The sequence below is a fragment of the Pipistrellus hanaki genome (assembly GCF_964339955.1).
Source record: "Pipistrellus hanaki genome assembly, chromosome: 4".
In the NCBI taxonomy this organism is placed as follows: domain Eukaryota; kingdom Metazoa; phylum Chordata; class Mammalia; order Chiroptera; family Vespertilionidae; genus Pipistrellus; species Pipistrellus hanaki.
In genome coordinates, this window is record NC_140506.1 from 29,999,304 (window position 1) to 30,014,813 (window position 15,510).

Below are 15,510 nucleotides of genomic sequence, written 5' to 3' on the forward strand. Positions count from 1 at the left end.
TTTAGTATCCATATTCTCTCGAGATATTCAGATGTTCTATAGAATTTAATTAGTCAAATTTTAAACTGCCCTAATTATATTTATCCTTAAATACCTAACGGTACTGGCATATAAACTCTATACCTATTCTTTTGTTAAATGCAGTCCCTCTTTTATGCTTAAAAATTTAATGGCTTTATAATATAAAATTTAAGTATAAAAATGCCATTAGCAATACAAGGCATACATTAGCAATACTTGAAGAACTCTAAAATGGGTCTATCTTATGTAGAGAATTTTACTTTACTTATATTTAAAGAATCAAATATGATGACTCTTAACATGGAAACATAAGCCTTTCTTTTAGTCTGAAAATTTAAATTTGTCAGTTCTTACATTTGTCTTTCTGCCAATAGCTAAAAGGAACAGATGATCCACTTGTCCATCCAAGGTTCTCGTCTAATGGGAAAAAGAAGTACTCAACTTGAATCGCTGTTCTGAGCTACACATCAAGAAATGATTTTAATATTTTGAAGCAACTGAGTCCGGGATGAACCCCTTCACCTGCTGTACTTGCGCTAGGTTTATATGATGGTTCCCGGGAAGAGCACAGGATCTTTGCTTGGCAGCTACAGTCCTAGGGCCAATCCCCAGGGGGCACTTCAGAGACTACAGGTCCTCTTCATTTCTAACCTCCACTTCAGTCCCTCCTCTTCTCCCCTTGTAAGCTGCTTCATGTCCTCATGTCCCATCTCTCTCGCTCTCTTAATTTTATAAATTCATGTATAATAATTTTAGCAATATGTTGCTTTTCTCAGGGCAGTTCGCCATTTTAAAAGTGGAAAGAGAGTACTCAGTACACAGAAATTACCGCCTGAATTTTACTATCAATAGAAAGAGTGACTGTGTTAAACCACGAATGATGTAGGGAAGGTTAAGGGCAGGAGGAAGATCTGCGTCTTCTCAGATCTACTCATAAGACCCAGATTTCAGTCCCAGACCATTGGATGGGCTGGTAAGTGGACAGTCAATAACCACATATGAGTGAGTCAGTGAGGGAGTAAAAGAGAGCTTTACAGGCATCCTTGGGACGAATGGGCTAACCAACATCTAGATCATTTCACCTAGAGGCATAGCACATCATATCACAGCAGTTTTCTGAAGAGGAAGCGGTGCGGAGAGAAGTTAATAAGTCAGAGTTTAGACTAAAAAAATGTGGTTGGTGGCTAAGGCAACAATTTGCTTAACCACAACACCCAAAGTAGCTAGCAACCAAGACAACACTATATAACCACAGTATACAGAGCCTATGGCTAGCAATATTAACATAATCTAAGTCTTCAGGGCAGATATCATCCAAAGAGCAACCAATGCCACAAAAAAAAAAAAGAAAAAAAAAGTCTCTCTCCTCTGCCTTTCACTGCTGGAATCTGGCTGTTGTGCTGTGTGATTGTTGGCCAGACACAAGCATTTTCAGGGCAGAGCAAAGCCCATCTGCCTTGGATCTAACAGCTGGCATCCAGGGTACCAATCAGCTCCACCCATATGCTTCCTGCTTCTGATGAGACTCCTGCTGGTTTTTATTGTTCAAAGGCTTTCTTTCTCTGCCTCTTTAGTGTCTTCCCTTTTGTCCTAGCAAAACTAGATGTCCAGAGGGAACAGGATTAAGAAAAGAAAAATGCAGCTCTAAAAATACTGTAGTTTTCTAGAGCCGACTGTGTTTACTGATGGTAAGGTAGGGTGGAGCACACATTTACTGCATTCATTTGAAAACATACTATCCCTGGAGGGAACTCCTACTACTCATTATATATGAACAGTAATCTTTTCCATGGCAAGTGTCTAGCTTAATTTAACTCCCTGGGTTCCTACCATGTTTAAGGCATGGTTTGTTCCTTATCATAGGGGGGAAAGAAAGTGAGACAGTCTTGACCTCAACGAGATGACATTAAAATGAGGAGAAAAGATTAGGCAAGTACCATTATAATTATGGAAGTCACCTTATCTAAAAAATAAAATAAAATAATGCCCTTTCAGGTCTAATTTTTTAAATTTAATTTTTGTTTTATTGATGTCTGATTTCTCTTACAATTTATATTATAGCTTCTAAAATAAAGTCATTTTGCTCAGGTAAAAAAAATGGGTATAGTAATATCACAAGGTTCTATAAAATTGGAATGGTGATGCTTACCATTATAAAAGGCTTTCTTTTTTGTCCAAAAGTATTTTATGCATAATAACTTGTAAAGGTACATATGTTATGGTTGTTAAAAATGATATTTTGGACAAAAATGTTGTCAAGTGTAACGTGATCTGTGACACATACATCATTAATACAATAGGAATGAACTTAAACTTTGGTTTCAGTCTTACCCAAGTTTTTCAGTGCGTGAATATGTATCTAGGCCCTAATCACATTAGGAAAAAAATATAATCTCTAAAGCAACAGAAATGAGATGAAAGAGGAAAGAAAATAGGAAATGTTTTAGATTAGCAAGAGATTTCTTGCCTTCAGTTATAAATCTTAACATTAAGAGAAAATGCAAGCCACAATATTCAGGGTAAACAGTAAAAAAATGTCAGGTTATCAGGCGCAATGTTCATATGTAAGACTTTTTACGAGACATTAGAAAGCTTAAGTTATATTGAAAATACCCAGGAAAATTCAATGAATTTTTTAAAAAGTGTATTATGTAGGGAAAGCCATATGCTTAAGGAAAAATAGAAATAGAGATAATGATTATGAACAAATAAGTGAACAAGCATAATAACTTCCAGGAGTGTGAACCAGCCAAGAGCACAAGTGTGCCTAGAGAAGGGCACGTAGCCTGAAAACCGAGCCTGGTGTAATTGATGGCTACAAGAGGGTATGCTTTTAGGAGCTGGGATGATCACAGATGCCCTATGATAATGCCCGGTACAACTAATTCCTTATGTTAAAGGGTTTTTGTTCTACTCAATGCTAAAAACTACTTGAAAGAAGGGGATGTAGGAGAGAGTAAATGGGGGAATGCCACCATCAAAGCAATGACAGACTATGGTCCAGTCTTACAAAAACTCTTTTTCAAAGACCAAGAACATAATAGGAAATAATAAATGAAGCTGGATGCAAATCTTTCTTCCCTGAAAATTCAAGTCACTTTTTATAAAGAACTTGTATTATTAAGTAGGTTTTATGCCTACATTTGGAATATATAGGAATCAAATGTAAAAGAACCCTCATAGCTTCAAACAGTGGTATATTATAAAACCTCACATGAAAATAACTGTCATAGGGTTTTTCTTTCTTAAAAACTAATTACATAATGATTTTTTTCTAAGGGGGGTGGGAATGATGATAAATAAAGGGCTTTTAATTATTCAAACTAAAATTTCCATCTCTTATCTTTTACTTGACACTGAAAGTAACTTTCGGATGGTAATTCCTAAATCAAAGAGAAGCAAACTTAATTATAGAATTCAACTTTTTTATGTCTTTAACTCTTAATTTCAATCAAGTCTATTTTGAATCTTCATAAAACAACTGGATTGGTTTTCCTCCATCTGCTTCACTTGGGATCCTCCACTTTGAGTTCCAAAGTCACATTATAGATGTCTTTTATAAGCTGACAACTGTTAGTCCTTATTATTGTTATTATGTTTGTAAAAATCAAGTCTCAAAACCCTTCTTTGTTTGAAGCACATTCTTTTATTCACTAATAGTGAATTGGCCACTCTTAGTGATGGTAAATATGTTAGGTACTTAGAACTAGCAAAGAAATTAAAAGGATGACCTGAAAAGGCAAAGCTTTTGCCTCTGTTTTATCTGGTACTTTGAGAGCTGTACTCTTTCAGGCAGATATTAGTAGTGGCCTAAAGGTTGCATTCTATATATTTTTTAATAATAATTGCTTTTTAAAAAAAAAAAAAAAGTTTAAATGTGTTATTTTTAGAATGACTTAGCAATACTTTTAAGTGTATATTATGTTTATGTTGTATCATTCTTGAGAACAATAAACTATAACATGAACTTATAATGTTTCCATAAAAAACAATGTAGAAATAGCCAACATTTCAAAGGGGCTATCAATCTGCATGATAGATTCATTAAAATCATTGGAAAAAAAACATGTTATTAAAAAATGGATAGTGTAGATTATTACATAAACTCATTAGGTAGTAAATTGCAGAAAGGAATTTGCTATCAGGGGCCCTTTTAAATATATAATTTATTTTCCCTTTCTTCTTTTTTGTTTAAATCATCCACCAATCTTAAACTCCTAAACTGAACTAACAGAGACAAAGGAAGGAAACATATTCAAGAAGGCACATCAGCAGAAATACTTAATACAGATCTGAAGGAGAAATCACATGTTATTTAAGATCTCTAGTTCCTTAATTAAAAGAATCTGATTTTTAAACTCCGAACACCACCAGGACCCTGAAGAAACAAATTATATGCCTTTTTTCCCTCTTCCGAAATGAAATTCAATGTCTACTGAAGCGAGGTGACTAATTTTTATCCAACTTTAACGACATTCAGTTTACTCAACATTAATGACACTCATTTTACCCTAAATTAAGAGTTCTTAAACTTTCTTGGTTCACAGCATCCTTAGGGTCTCAGTAAATTTTTCACAGAAGCAAGGCAGAAAAAAATACTGAAGAGTTTTACTTAATAATTAGTTAGGTCCAAACAACTTAATAGTAATAGTCTGTGGCATACAACTGATGTGACCGTATTTGCATTGAAAATGCACAATATTCTGCAGTGTCCTGAAGCTCCATGATGCAGTTTGAAAGATATGGCCCTAAATCAGAAGAATACAAAATAACAGTTGTAAAACTATATGAAGCATCTTAAAAGATAAAGATATGGTATATATACAATGGAATATAATTTGGCCATAAAAAAGGATGAAATCTTGCCATTTGTGACAACATGGTTGGACGTAGAGACCAGTTTCAATATTTATGAGAATACTGATGAATCAGGTGAAATCACAAATAGTAAAATAAAAAGAATATGTCTTAAAAACACACACACACACACACACAATGTCTTACTTAGGAAGAAGAAACACAGAAAGAATATCTTTTAAGTTTATAAGCAATTTCCACATATACACACACATACAAGGCTTAAGATGACACCCAGAACAAAAGAATAATAAATGAAAAATCACTTATTTAAAATAAGCATCAAACATACAAGAAAAATTAATTAGGCTAATTAAATATAAAAGTAATGATACTATTTTAAATGGTCAATGACAACTGATCAGAAACATTCTTGAATAACCCATAGTATGTATATATAAGAAAAATCTTTATCTTCAAACAGAATCAAATTGGTTGTTACAGAATAATCATGAGGATAGAAAGTACAGCAGAGGAAATATTGTCAATAATATTCTAATAACTATGTATGGTGTCAGGCAGGTAGAAGATGTATCAGGATGATTACTGAGTAAGTTAAATGCGTCTAATCACTGGAGTGTATAGCTGAAACGAATATAATATTATATGTCAGCTGTAATTGAAAAATGAAAAATAATTTAAATACAATTTTAAAAGCTAAAACATTAAAAAAAAAAATCTAAAACAAATTGCCTCTAAAAACAAACCTGTCTCCGTCTTCCTCCTCCTCAATCTAAGCACAGATGTAACATTTCTTTTTGCCTTAGCTATCCAGCAACAAATATTTAGCAGAGAGATGCTTGTTTGTCAGCAGATACCTGACCAAATTGAGGTGGCTTTAAAAAATTTTTCAATTACAGTTGCCATTTGATATTATTTTATATTAGTGGGTAGACATTTATATAATTTACAAAATGAGCCCCCAATAAGTCTGGCACTATACAGTCTTATTGACTATATTCTCTATGCTGGCTGTACTTTATAACCCCATGACTTAATCCCTTCACCTTTTTCACTCAACTCCCTACACCCCCTTCTATATAGCCAACCATTAGCTTGTTCTATTTATGAGACTGCTTCTGTTTTGTTTGTTCATTTATTTTGTTCTTTAAATTCCACATTTTAGGGAAGTCAGATGATATTTGTCTGTCTTTGTCTGACTTATTTCACTTAGCGTAATACCCTCTAGGTCCAACCATGTTGTCACAAATGGCAAGATTTCATCCTTTTTTATGGCCAAATTATATTCCATTGTATATATACCATATCTTTATCTAATTATTTATTGCTGGATACTTAGGTTGCTTCCAGATCTTGACTAATGTAAATAACGCTGCAATGAACATAAGAATGCATATTTCTGTTTTGGATTTCTTCAGGTCAATACCCCAAAATAGACTTGCTGGGTTATAAAGTAGCACTATTTTTAATATTTTTAGGAACATCTATGTTTTTTCCATAGTTTTTGCATCAATTTGCAATCCTACCAACAAGTGCAGGAGGGTTCCCTTTCCTCCACATTCTCGCCAATATTTGTTGTCTGTTGATTTATTGATGATAGCCATTCTTTTTTGTTGTTAATCCTCACCCAAGGAAATTTTTTCATTAATTTTTAGGGAGAGTTGAAGAGGGAAAGACAGAGAAAAACATCATTGTGAAAGAAACACATTGATCAGTTGCCTCCTGCATGAGCCCTGACCAGGGCCTGGGCCAGGGAGGAACCTGCAAACTAAAGTACGAGCCCTTGCCCGGAATTGAACTTGGGACCCTTTGGTCCACAGGTGGGTGCTCTATCCACTGAGCCAAAATGGCCAGGGCATTCTAGCCATTCTGACAGGTCTAAGATGATATCTCATTATTGTTTTAATTCGGTGACTAGTGACAGCTAATGATTATTATAGTATATTTTCACATAACTATTGGCCATCTGTATGTCCTCTTTGGAGAAGTGTATATTTAGGTCCTCTGTCCACTTTTTAATTGGACTGTTTGGGTGTTGTTTTTTGGTGTTAACTTGTAAGAGTTTTTTTTCTTGTATGACTTCTTTATAAATTTTGGATATTATTGGATGTATCATTGGTGAATATTGTCTCCAAATTAATAGGCTATCTTTTAGTTTTATTCATGTTTTCCTGTACAGTGCAAAAAATTTTTGGTTTGATAGAGTCCCATTTGTTTGTTTTTTCTTGTTTCTCTTGCCCATGGAGATATATCCTTAAAAAATCACTAACAGCAATGTTAGGGTTTATGTCTGTTTTCTTCTAGGATTTTATAGTTTTAGATCTTATATTTAAGTCTTTAATTCATTTTTTAGTTTATTCTTGTATGTGGTATAAGAAAGTGGCCTAGTTTCTTTCTTTTTGCATGTATCTGTCCAATTTTCCCAACACCATTTATTGAAGAAACTGTCTTTACCCCACTGAAAATTCTTGCCTCCTTTGTCATATATTAATTGATCATATAGGTGTGGGTTTATTTCTGGGCTCTCTATTCTGTTCATTGATCCTCGTATCTGTTTTCATGCCAGCAACATACTGTTTGATTACATAGTTATATAGTAAAGTTTGATATCAGGTAGAATGACACTTCCAACAATGTTCTTTCTCAAGATTTGCTGTAATTATTTTGTAGCCATATTTTGTGATTCCATATAAATTTTGAGTTACTTGTTTTAGTACTATGAAAAATGCCATTGGTATTTTGATAGGAAATGAATTGAAACTATAGATAGCTTTGGGTATCATAAACATTTTAAGATGTTAATTCTTCTTATCCATGAGCATGGTATATGCTTCCATTTATTTATATCTTCAATTTCTTTCTTCAGTGTCTTACAATTTTCCAAGTACAGATCTCTTATCTCCTTGGTTAAATTTATTCTTGGGTATTTTATTCTTTCTGATGCATGTGTACATGGGATTGCTTTCTTACTTTCTCATTCTCATAGTTCATTATTGGTGTGCAAAATACAACTAATTTATGAATATTAATTTTTTATCCTACTTTACTAAATTTATTTATCACTTCTAATAGTTTTATAGTGGATCTTTAAGGTTCTCTCTATATACAGTATCATGTCATCTACAAATAATGACAGTTTTACTTCCTTCTTTCCAACTTGGATGCCTTTTATTTCTACTTCTTATCTGATTGATGTGGCTAAAACTATGTTGAATAAAAGTGGTGATAATGAACATTGTCTTTTTCCTGATCTTAAGGAAAATGCTTTTAGCTTTTTCCCATTGAGTATGATGGCTGTGGGTTTGTCATATACAGTCTTTATTATGTTGAGGTATGATCCATCTTTTCCCACTTTGCTGACAGTTTTTATCATAAATGAATGCTGGATTTTGTCAAATGCTTTTCATGCATCTATTGATATGATCATATAATTTTTATCCTTCACTTTGTTTATATATTATAGTATATCATTTTAACTGATTTTCAGACATTGAACCAAACTTTCATCCGAGGAATAAATCCCACTTCATCATAGTAATATGATCTTTTTAATGTATTGCTGGATCCGGTTTGCTAAAATATTGTTGAGGATTTTTGCATCTATCTTCATCAGGAATATTGGCTTATAATGTTCCTTTTTTGTAATGTCTCTGTCTGATTTTGGAATCAGGGTGATGCTGGCCTCATAAAATGAGCTTAGGAGTCTTCTCTTGTCTTCAAATTTTTTAATAGTTTGAAAAGGATAGGTATTAATTCTCCTTTATGTTTGGTAAAATTCATCTGTGAAGACATTCAGGCCAAGACTTATGTTTGTTGAGAGTTTTTTTAAATTACTGATTCAATTTTATTAGTAGTAATCTGTTCAGATTTTGTTTCTTCTTGATTCAGTCTTGAAAGATTGTATGTTTCAGAAAACTTATCCATTTCTTCCAAATTGTCTTATGTGTTAGCATATAGTTGTTCACAGTATTTTCTCATAAATCTTTGTATTTCTGTAGTGTCAGTTGTCACTTTTTATTCATTTGTAATTTTATTTAGTTGGATCCTCTTTTTTTCTTGATGAGTCCGATTAAAGGTTTATCTTTTCAAAGGACCAGCTAGCTCTTGATTTCATTGATTTTTTTGTATTTATTTTAGACTCTCTTTTATTTTTTTCTGTTCTGACCTTTATTATACCCTTCCTGCTAATCACTTTTGGGTTTGTTTGTTGTTATTTTTCTAATTTCTTCAGGTGTAAGACTATATTGAGATTTTTCTTATTTCTTGAAGTAGGCCTGTATTACTCTGAACTTCCTCTCAGAACTGTTTCACTGTGTTCCACAGATTCGGGGTCATTGTGTTTTCCTTTTCACTTGTCTCAAGGTATCTTTTTCTTCCTTGATCTTGTTAACCCATTCATTGTTTAGTAGCATGTTATTCAGCCTCCATGCCTTTGTGTGTTTTTCAGGTTTCAAATTGAGTTCTTTGGTATTTAATTTTTGTACTTCTACACAAAGAGGAAGAAAGAAAACCCTAGAAAAAAACAATTTGGGAAAAGTAATCAGAAGTGTCAATAAAGTGAATCGCAGGACAAAGATTGTATATATTTTGAGTATAAATTTAAAACTACTACATACAAAATGAATATGTATTTCTGTTCTTTCTTTGCACCACAAAGGAAGTAACCTTAGATTTGTTTAGTGGCAGAATAGGTACAAAGTTAAATGCAACAATTACAGCATCAACTATTAGTTTGTTGATTTGGAGAGGTTTTGCTTTAAGCCTAAAGGCTATATTAAATAAGAGAAGGTGTTAAAGAGGTAGTATGGTTATAAGGAAATAATTTGAATAGTGTGATGCGAGAGTACATTCAGAAAGATAGAAAATTATGATTAATACTGCTGCATTTTACGAAGATTCATCCTCTATCAAAAAAACAAAACAAACAAAACAAAAATGTCCTAAAACAATAGAAGAATTTTTCTGATTAGAACTATAAGTCACAAAGAGAAAATAAGTTTCTTATTAGTTTTCATAAATATTGAGTTAAAACAGGAATCATATGCATCTTATATTCTAACTTATAGATCTAAATTAAAGTTGAATATATGTCCACTTACGCATTTTAGCTCTATAAGTACCACAAAACTTGTAATTAGAAGAACGAGCTTTCAAAATCTGTTTAGCACAGTTTCACTTGATATTAGCCAAAAGGCCAAGAAGTGATATTTAGCACAATTTTAGTGCATTTTAAAAGCACTAACTAGAGGCTTATAAGTGACCCATCCAGTAAAATAAGGCATGCAAATAAGCTGAACTATAAAAAATCTTTCCAAATGCATGTCCAAGGCCAATGCCCACACAAGCAAATTATGAAATTAATTGGCATCCTGCCACCTTTTTCATTCCCTTTTCTGATGATCCTCTATACTTTCTCATTCCAAATACTTATACCCAAACCTCATTAATCAGTATAGTCAACTAGTAGCCAATTAATAGCAGAGATGTGAGTTAGTAATGGTTCCAGAGGTATCTGAATCTGAATGTAAATCCTTTGAAAAATAAATAAACTTTCAATCAACCTCAAAGGCAGTACTGCTCAATCTTAACTGTGCATTAGGATTACATAGGGAGCTTTTAAAAATCTGATGCCCATGCCACACTCCTAAGGAATTAAATCAAAATCTTTAAGGGCAATGCCCAAACACAGAATTGTTTAAACTTCTCCAGTAATTCCAATGTGCAGCACAGTTGAGATCCATTGTTTTGGGAAAAGAATTTGAAGCAATGAAATTTCAAGCTTAGTGAAGAAGCTATTTTTAAATGGGGATATATCATGTGGCTCTCTTGAGGTTGCCAACTAGTGAAAAAGCTCTGTTCAAGGTAAAGACCATTTTTATTATGAAAGAAAATGTTACATTTTTAAAATCACTAAAGACTCAAGTTCTAAGTCCTAATTTCAGCAAGTTGCTTCATTTGAATTTTACCTACAAAATAGAAATAATCATATCAATGTCTACCTCATGGTGCTGCCAAGAATGATCAAATGAAACAGGTCACCAGAAAATGTATTTCAAACTATAAAATTGCATTTATTATTACAGAGCTCAATTGTAGAACCATTTATCATTAAAAAGACTAGTTGTAATGTGGATTACAACTATAATATGAATAATTACCTAAAAGATTTATTGCTTTGTGTTAATAGACACTAGCTTTATGAAACCTATGTGTCTAACCCAATAATTCTCAAAGCCTGGTTTCTGAACCAGTAGCAGCAGCATCACTGGAAACTTGTCAGAAATGCAAATTCTTGGAATCTATGCCAGACCCACCAAATCAGAACCTGGAGGCAGAACCTAACACTCTTGTTTGAACAAACCTTAGGTAATATTGATGCACACTAAAATCTGAGAACCCCATATCTAGCCAAATGTTAGTAAAAGTAGAATATGTATGACTAAAATCAAAGGATGAATGTACAGTATTTGTTATTTGAACCTTGAGAAGTCAGAGTGCAAAGGCATACTCGCATAAATTACTAATAGATTAAAAAAAAAACACTCCTAAATCTTTGTATTTTAAAATAATACAATTCTTACTGTCCAGCTAACCTTTATCAATTGACACATTAATCATGAATACAATAGAGGTATATAAATTTGAGAGTCAGATAAACTACAGGGCATTCAGTAGTTTGGATAAGAAATAAAAAACCAAAAACTCTATTTGAAGTAACAGTGGTTCAGAAAATAGCCAAGTTATAATTCATGGGCTTGGATTTCACTCAGAGGAAGAGTTATAACTGTATCTTAAAAATCACATTTATCCTGAAGACAATACCCCGTGTCATGTCAATGTTTTTATGCAGGCTAAAGAAGTGTTTCATCACTGACTCAGAGAAAAGACAATTACTTGAACTTAGTCACCAGCAATGTTTCCTAAAGCATTAGATTTGTCATTGGGTCTGCTAAGCAACAGAAAAACAGTCTCAAAACTTCTTATCTTAAAAGATCTCACAAGAAAAAACTATCAATATTGCTCTCAAACACAAAGTCCAAAGATCTTGCCGTTAATAAAACATGCAGGTTAGCAATAGGTAAAAACATTGAGGAGTCTTATAAGATTGCAATAGAAAGTTCTTTCAGATCTTGTTTTCACTTTTTCCATTTAAAAAAAAATTTGACAGCAAGATACCTAACACCACCCTGGAAAGACTAGAGTGAAGTATGCCAATTGAGAACTAACTTTAGTATTCATCTTTAGTTACTTAGTAAAGACTAGGTAGAACTAACTTTTTCCTGGAAGATTCCTTAACAATAGATGAAGTTCCGTTTACTACTACCAAGCAGATAACTGGTTCCCTCTTTGATCAAGATTTCCAAGTCTCAAAAGATTTTCTCAACCATATGCTTCCTGTATTTAAGAAACTTGGGGGTTTAAAGTGGGGGTATGTGGAAAGATAATGACTCCAATAATTGATATCCGTATTCTATATCCAAGGAAATATTTCCCACCTATTCAGAATAAAGAAAACAAAAGAGAGGAGCTTGGTTTTACTTATCTATGCTAATCAAAATTATATTCTGCTTTGTGGCAATCCTTTAGCCTCACCTCATGAGAAAAACAGCAATTCTAAGCTCTCGTTTTCCACACAAATATATAATTGCCAAAATAATTCCTTTCGTTCTTTCACTCATCTACAAATACTTATTGAGTCATATGTGCCAGACATTGTTGTAGGTGCGAAAGAGTCTAGAGAGATGCACAGACTTCAGTGATGAGCATGTGGATTCTATGTGTCTAGAGCGCTAGGTTTTAAATTTCTCTGTCAACCAAGACCAGTGATTCTCAGACTTGACCAAGCATCAGAAGCACCTGGAAGGTGTGCTGAAACATAGATTGCTGTGCTCCATCCAGACAGTTTCTATTCCGTGGGTTTGAGATAGGATCCCCAAATTAGCATTTCTAATAAATTCTCGAGTGATGTTGATGCTGCTGGTCTAGGGACCACACTTTGAGATCCACTTACCAAGACAAATGGGAGCTCTTCACACTAAGCCTGCCAACTTTCAAACACTGTACATCTCTCTTCCAAAGAAGGCAATGACCCCATGAATGCTGACACCATCACTTACAACTGAGCAAAATTCCAATTGCCAAAACCAACTCAAATATCTCCAATTAGTAACTTCAGAGAGAAAAGAGAAGTATAAATAATAAAGAAACGAAAATTCTCTTTCCAGGGACTTTTCGCCTTCCTTTTCTTTTGATTTATCCCTTATCACAAGAAGTTACTTTTCTAATATGATTTCTCAATACAAGTGCTATGGGAAAGAATAACATTCATTTAGATTTTTCATATTTCTTTAAGAAATTCAAGGCTTTTCTTTTAAATTCATTCTTCATGACTTATTTTTTTTTTCTCTCTCTCTTTTTTTTTTGTTTTTTTGTTTTTGTTTTTTGTTGTTGTTGTGGTTATTGGACTATCCCCTTTTTGAACAAAAGAATCATAGGGTCAGAAGGAACATTGGGAATTCATTTAATCCCCCCTTGGCCTCCGACAAAACTATGTCTAAAGCATCCCCAAATATAGCAATTTTTAGTACAAAGATGAATAGGTACTAAGAATTTGCCATTCAACTTTCTGTCACATACTTGAAGATACACTTTCCCTCAGCTTCCTCTTCTCTAAGTTAATCTATCTCAACACTTAAACTTTCCTCATTAAATTTCCTAAACTTTAAATGATTTTAATTATTCTTAAGTAAGTTATCTCACCTTACCTAGGACCTGAGTTATGTATTTATTATTAAGGGGAAAGTATCGATTGAATAAAAAAGTAATTTAATTGGAAGAAATCTATATGTATAAATGCCACTAATGAATAAATAATACAATGGAACTCACTTGAATAATTCATTTTAAATATCCTTTCTTTTATTAAAAGAAACAGTAATGTCCTATACGTTTTATATCTTTACATTAAAAATCACCAACCATTTCACAACAAAATGGATGGGAATTAGAAATCTTTTAACATATGCCATAAATTATACATACCATGTTTCATGATACTTCACACAGAAGGAAACATCATTTTTTTTTTTTACTTTAGACAGTGCTTACTACTAAATTTTGGGTTTGTAGTTAATGATTTACTTCTGTATGAGTCCAGAAATACTAAATCTATTATTTGAAAATCATTTCTGTGAAAATAATTTCTCTGATTCAATCCTTGAAAATCAGAGGTATCAGAGATTCACTGAGTGCAGGACAAGATTGGACAAAGTTCACGTTAAGTGATAGGTTTCCAAGAAGTTAAGAAAGGAAAAATTGGTAATACATTGGAATATGGGGTAAAATGGGATCATCCATCTTATTTCAATCTCTCCCATTCTAAATATAACCAAAATTTAGTCTTTGCTTTTAGAATGGTGAGGCACTTTACTCTAGCATAGGCCTGAAGGATAGGATTGTTTCTCTGCCTATTGCAATCAAGGTGTACGGTGGAGGCGATGCATTTAGTCTCCAGAGAGAATGAAGATGCTGCTTGCACAGCACTTCTACTCACCAGTCCATGCAGCAGCAAAGGTGTTGGCTTTGAAGGAAGCCAACTGTCCTGCTCTCCCAGCCAGAGGTAAAGAATTGCATTGGTGGCCACTAGAGGGAGGAGGATTAGGAATAGAGTAAATTGTGGGGAAAAGGCACCCATGATAAAAGCACATGGGACAACCAACACATCACCAACCACCGCCTAGGAGCTACCTCTCTGAGGGACTATGCTGGGGGTCGGCACACACCATTAACCCAGAGACCTAGACACCAGTAATGATTGTAGTATCCTGGTAAAGAGCCCCTTAACTTGGATAGCAGGAGAAGGGAGATTGAGTACAATAATGGGAAACACACAAGCACACAAACACACAAGCACACGGACATACATCCTCATGCCCCATTACAAGAAGCTGTATCTGTGCCGCCTGATTCTTGCCCATTTTCTTATTTAAAACTCTTGATGTTCTTTACCAAGAATGTGTTCACGAAAAGCAAACAGCCCACCTTCAAGTTAGTCTTGGGAGAAGCATCAGCAGAGACACTCATTGTGCCAAGATGTATTTTACCAACAAATCTGTACAAATTACATGAGGTTAAAAACAAATGGAATATAATATAATTAAAGCAAAGTTTCTTTTGCTAAATTACAGCTTGAAGCAAACCTGCAAGAAATGTTTCCAATTAGCTTCTTTAGCAAACACAAAAGCATAGCTCACAACATGTTTTGCTTTCCATGCTGCCCTCTGGGTGGGCTGCCTAGTGGGTGTCTTACCTCCAGCACAAGTAGCGGAGCATTCTGACCAAGGCTGATGATTCCAGGCAAAGCCAATATCACTGTCTCCACTGCCAGTCCGAGGGATAGGAACATTGAACTTATATGTAATTCCCTCATACTTTTCTTGAAACAGAATCTGCCATTGAAGATAATTAATATACAATGAGCCTTCATTCAGATAGATACTTATTATTTCTTTTGAAGAAGATAATGCCATAAAGTAAGCCTTATGCACTTATATTGAATTTTCTCCTTCCATTTTCATAGGTAATTTAGAGCCATGTCTTTCATCTACCTTCTTTGGTTATAAACATTTTATTCAACCAAGCAATGAAATGGTCATTCATATGGAAGAGCAC

At 33.7% G+C, this 15,510-nt stretch overlaps 1 protein-coding gene across 5 annotated transcripts in view; it reads right to left on the bottom strand.

Moving 5' to 3' along the window:
- The window catches only part of ADAMTS6 (ADAM metallopeptidase with thrombospondin type 1 motif 6), a 186,750-nt gene that overhangs the window by 34,682 nt on the left and 136,558 nt on the right, over window positions 1-15,510 (bottom strand). For 3 of the 5 annotated variants that reach the window (XR_014794870.1, XM_084882164.1, XM_084882165.1), the window contains exon 20: window positions 15,149-15,287. Coding sequence is in view for 3 of the 5 variants with exons in the window: in XM_084882164.1 (XP_084738290.1) it covers window positions 15,149-15,287 (139 nt within the window). In the remaining 2 variants the exon portion in view is untranslated. Of the gene's footprint in view, window positions 1-7,227; window positions 9,352-14,392; window positions 14,482-15,148; window positions 15,288-15,510 lie in introns of those variants that run through there. The other 2 variants (XM_084882166.1, XR_014794871.1) reach the window with 2 other exon arrangements.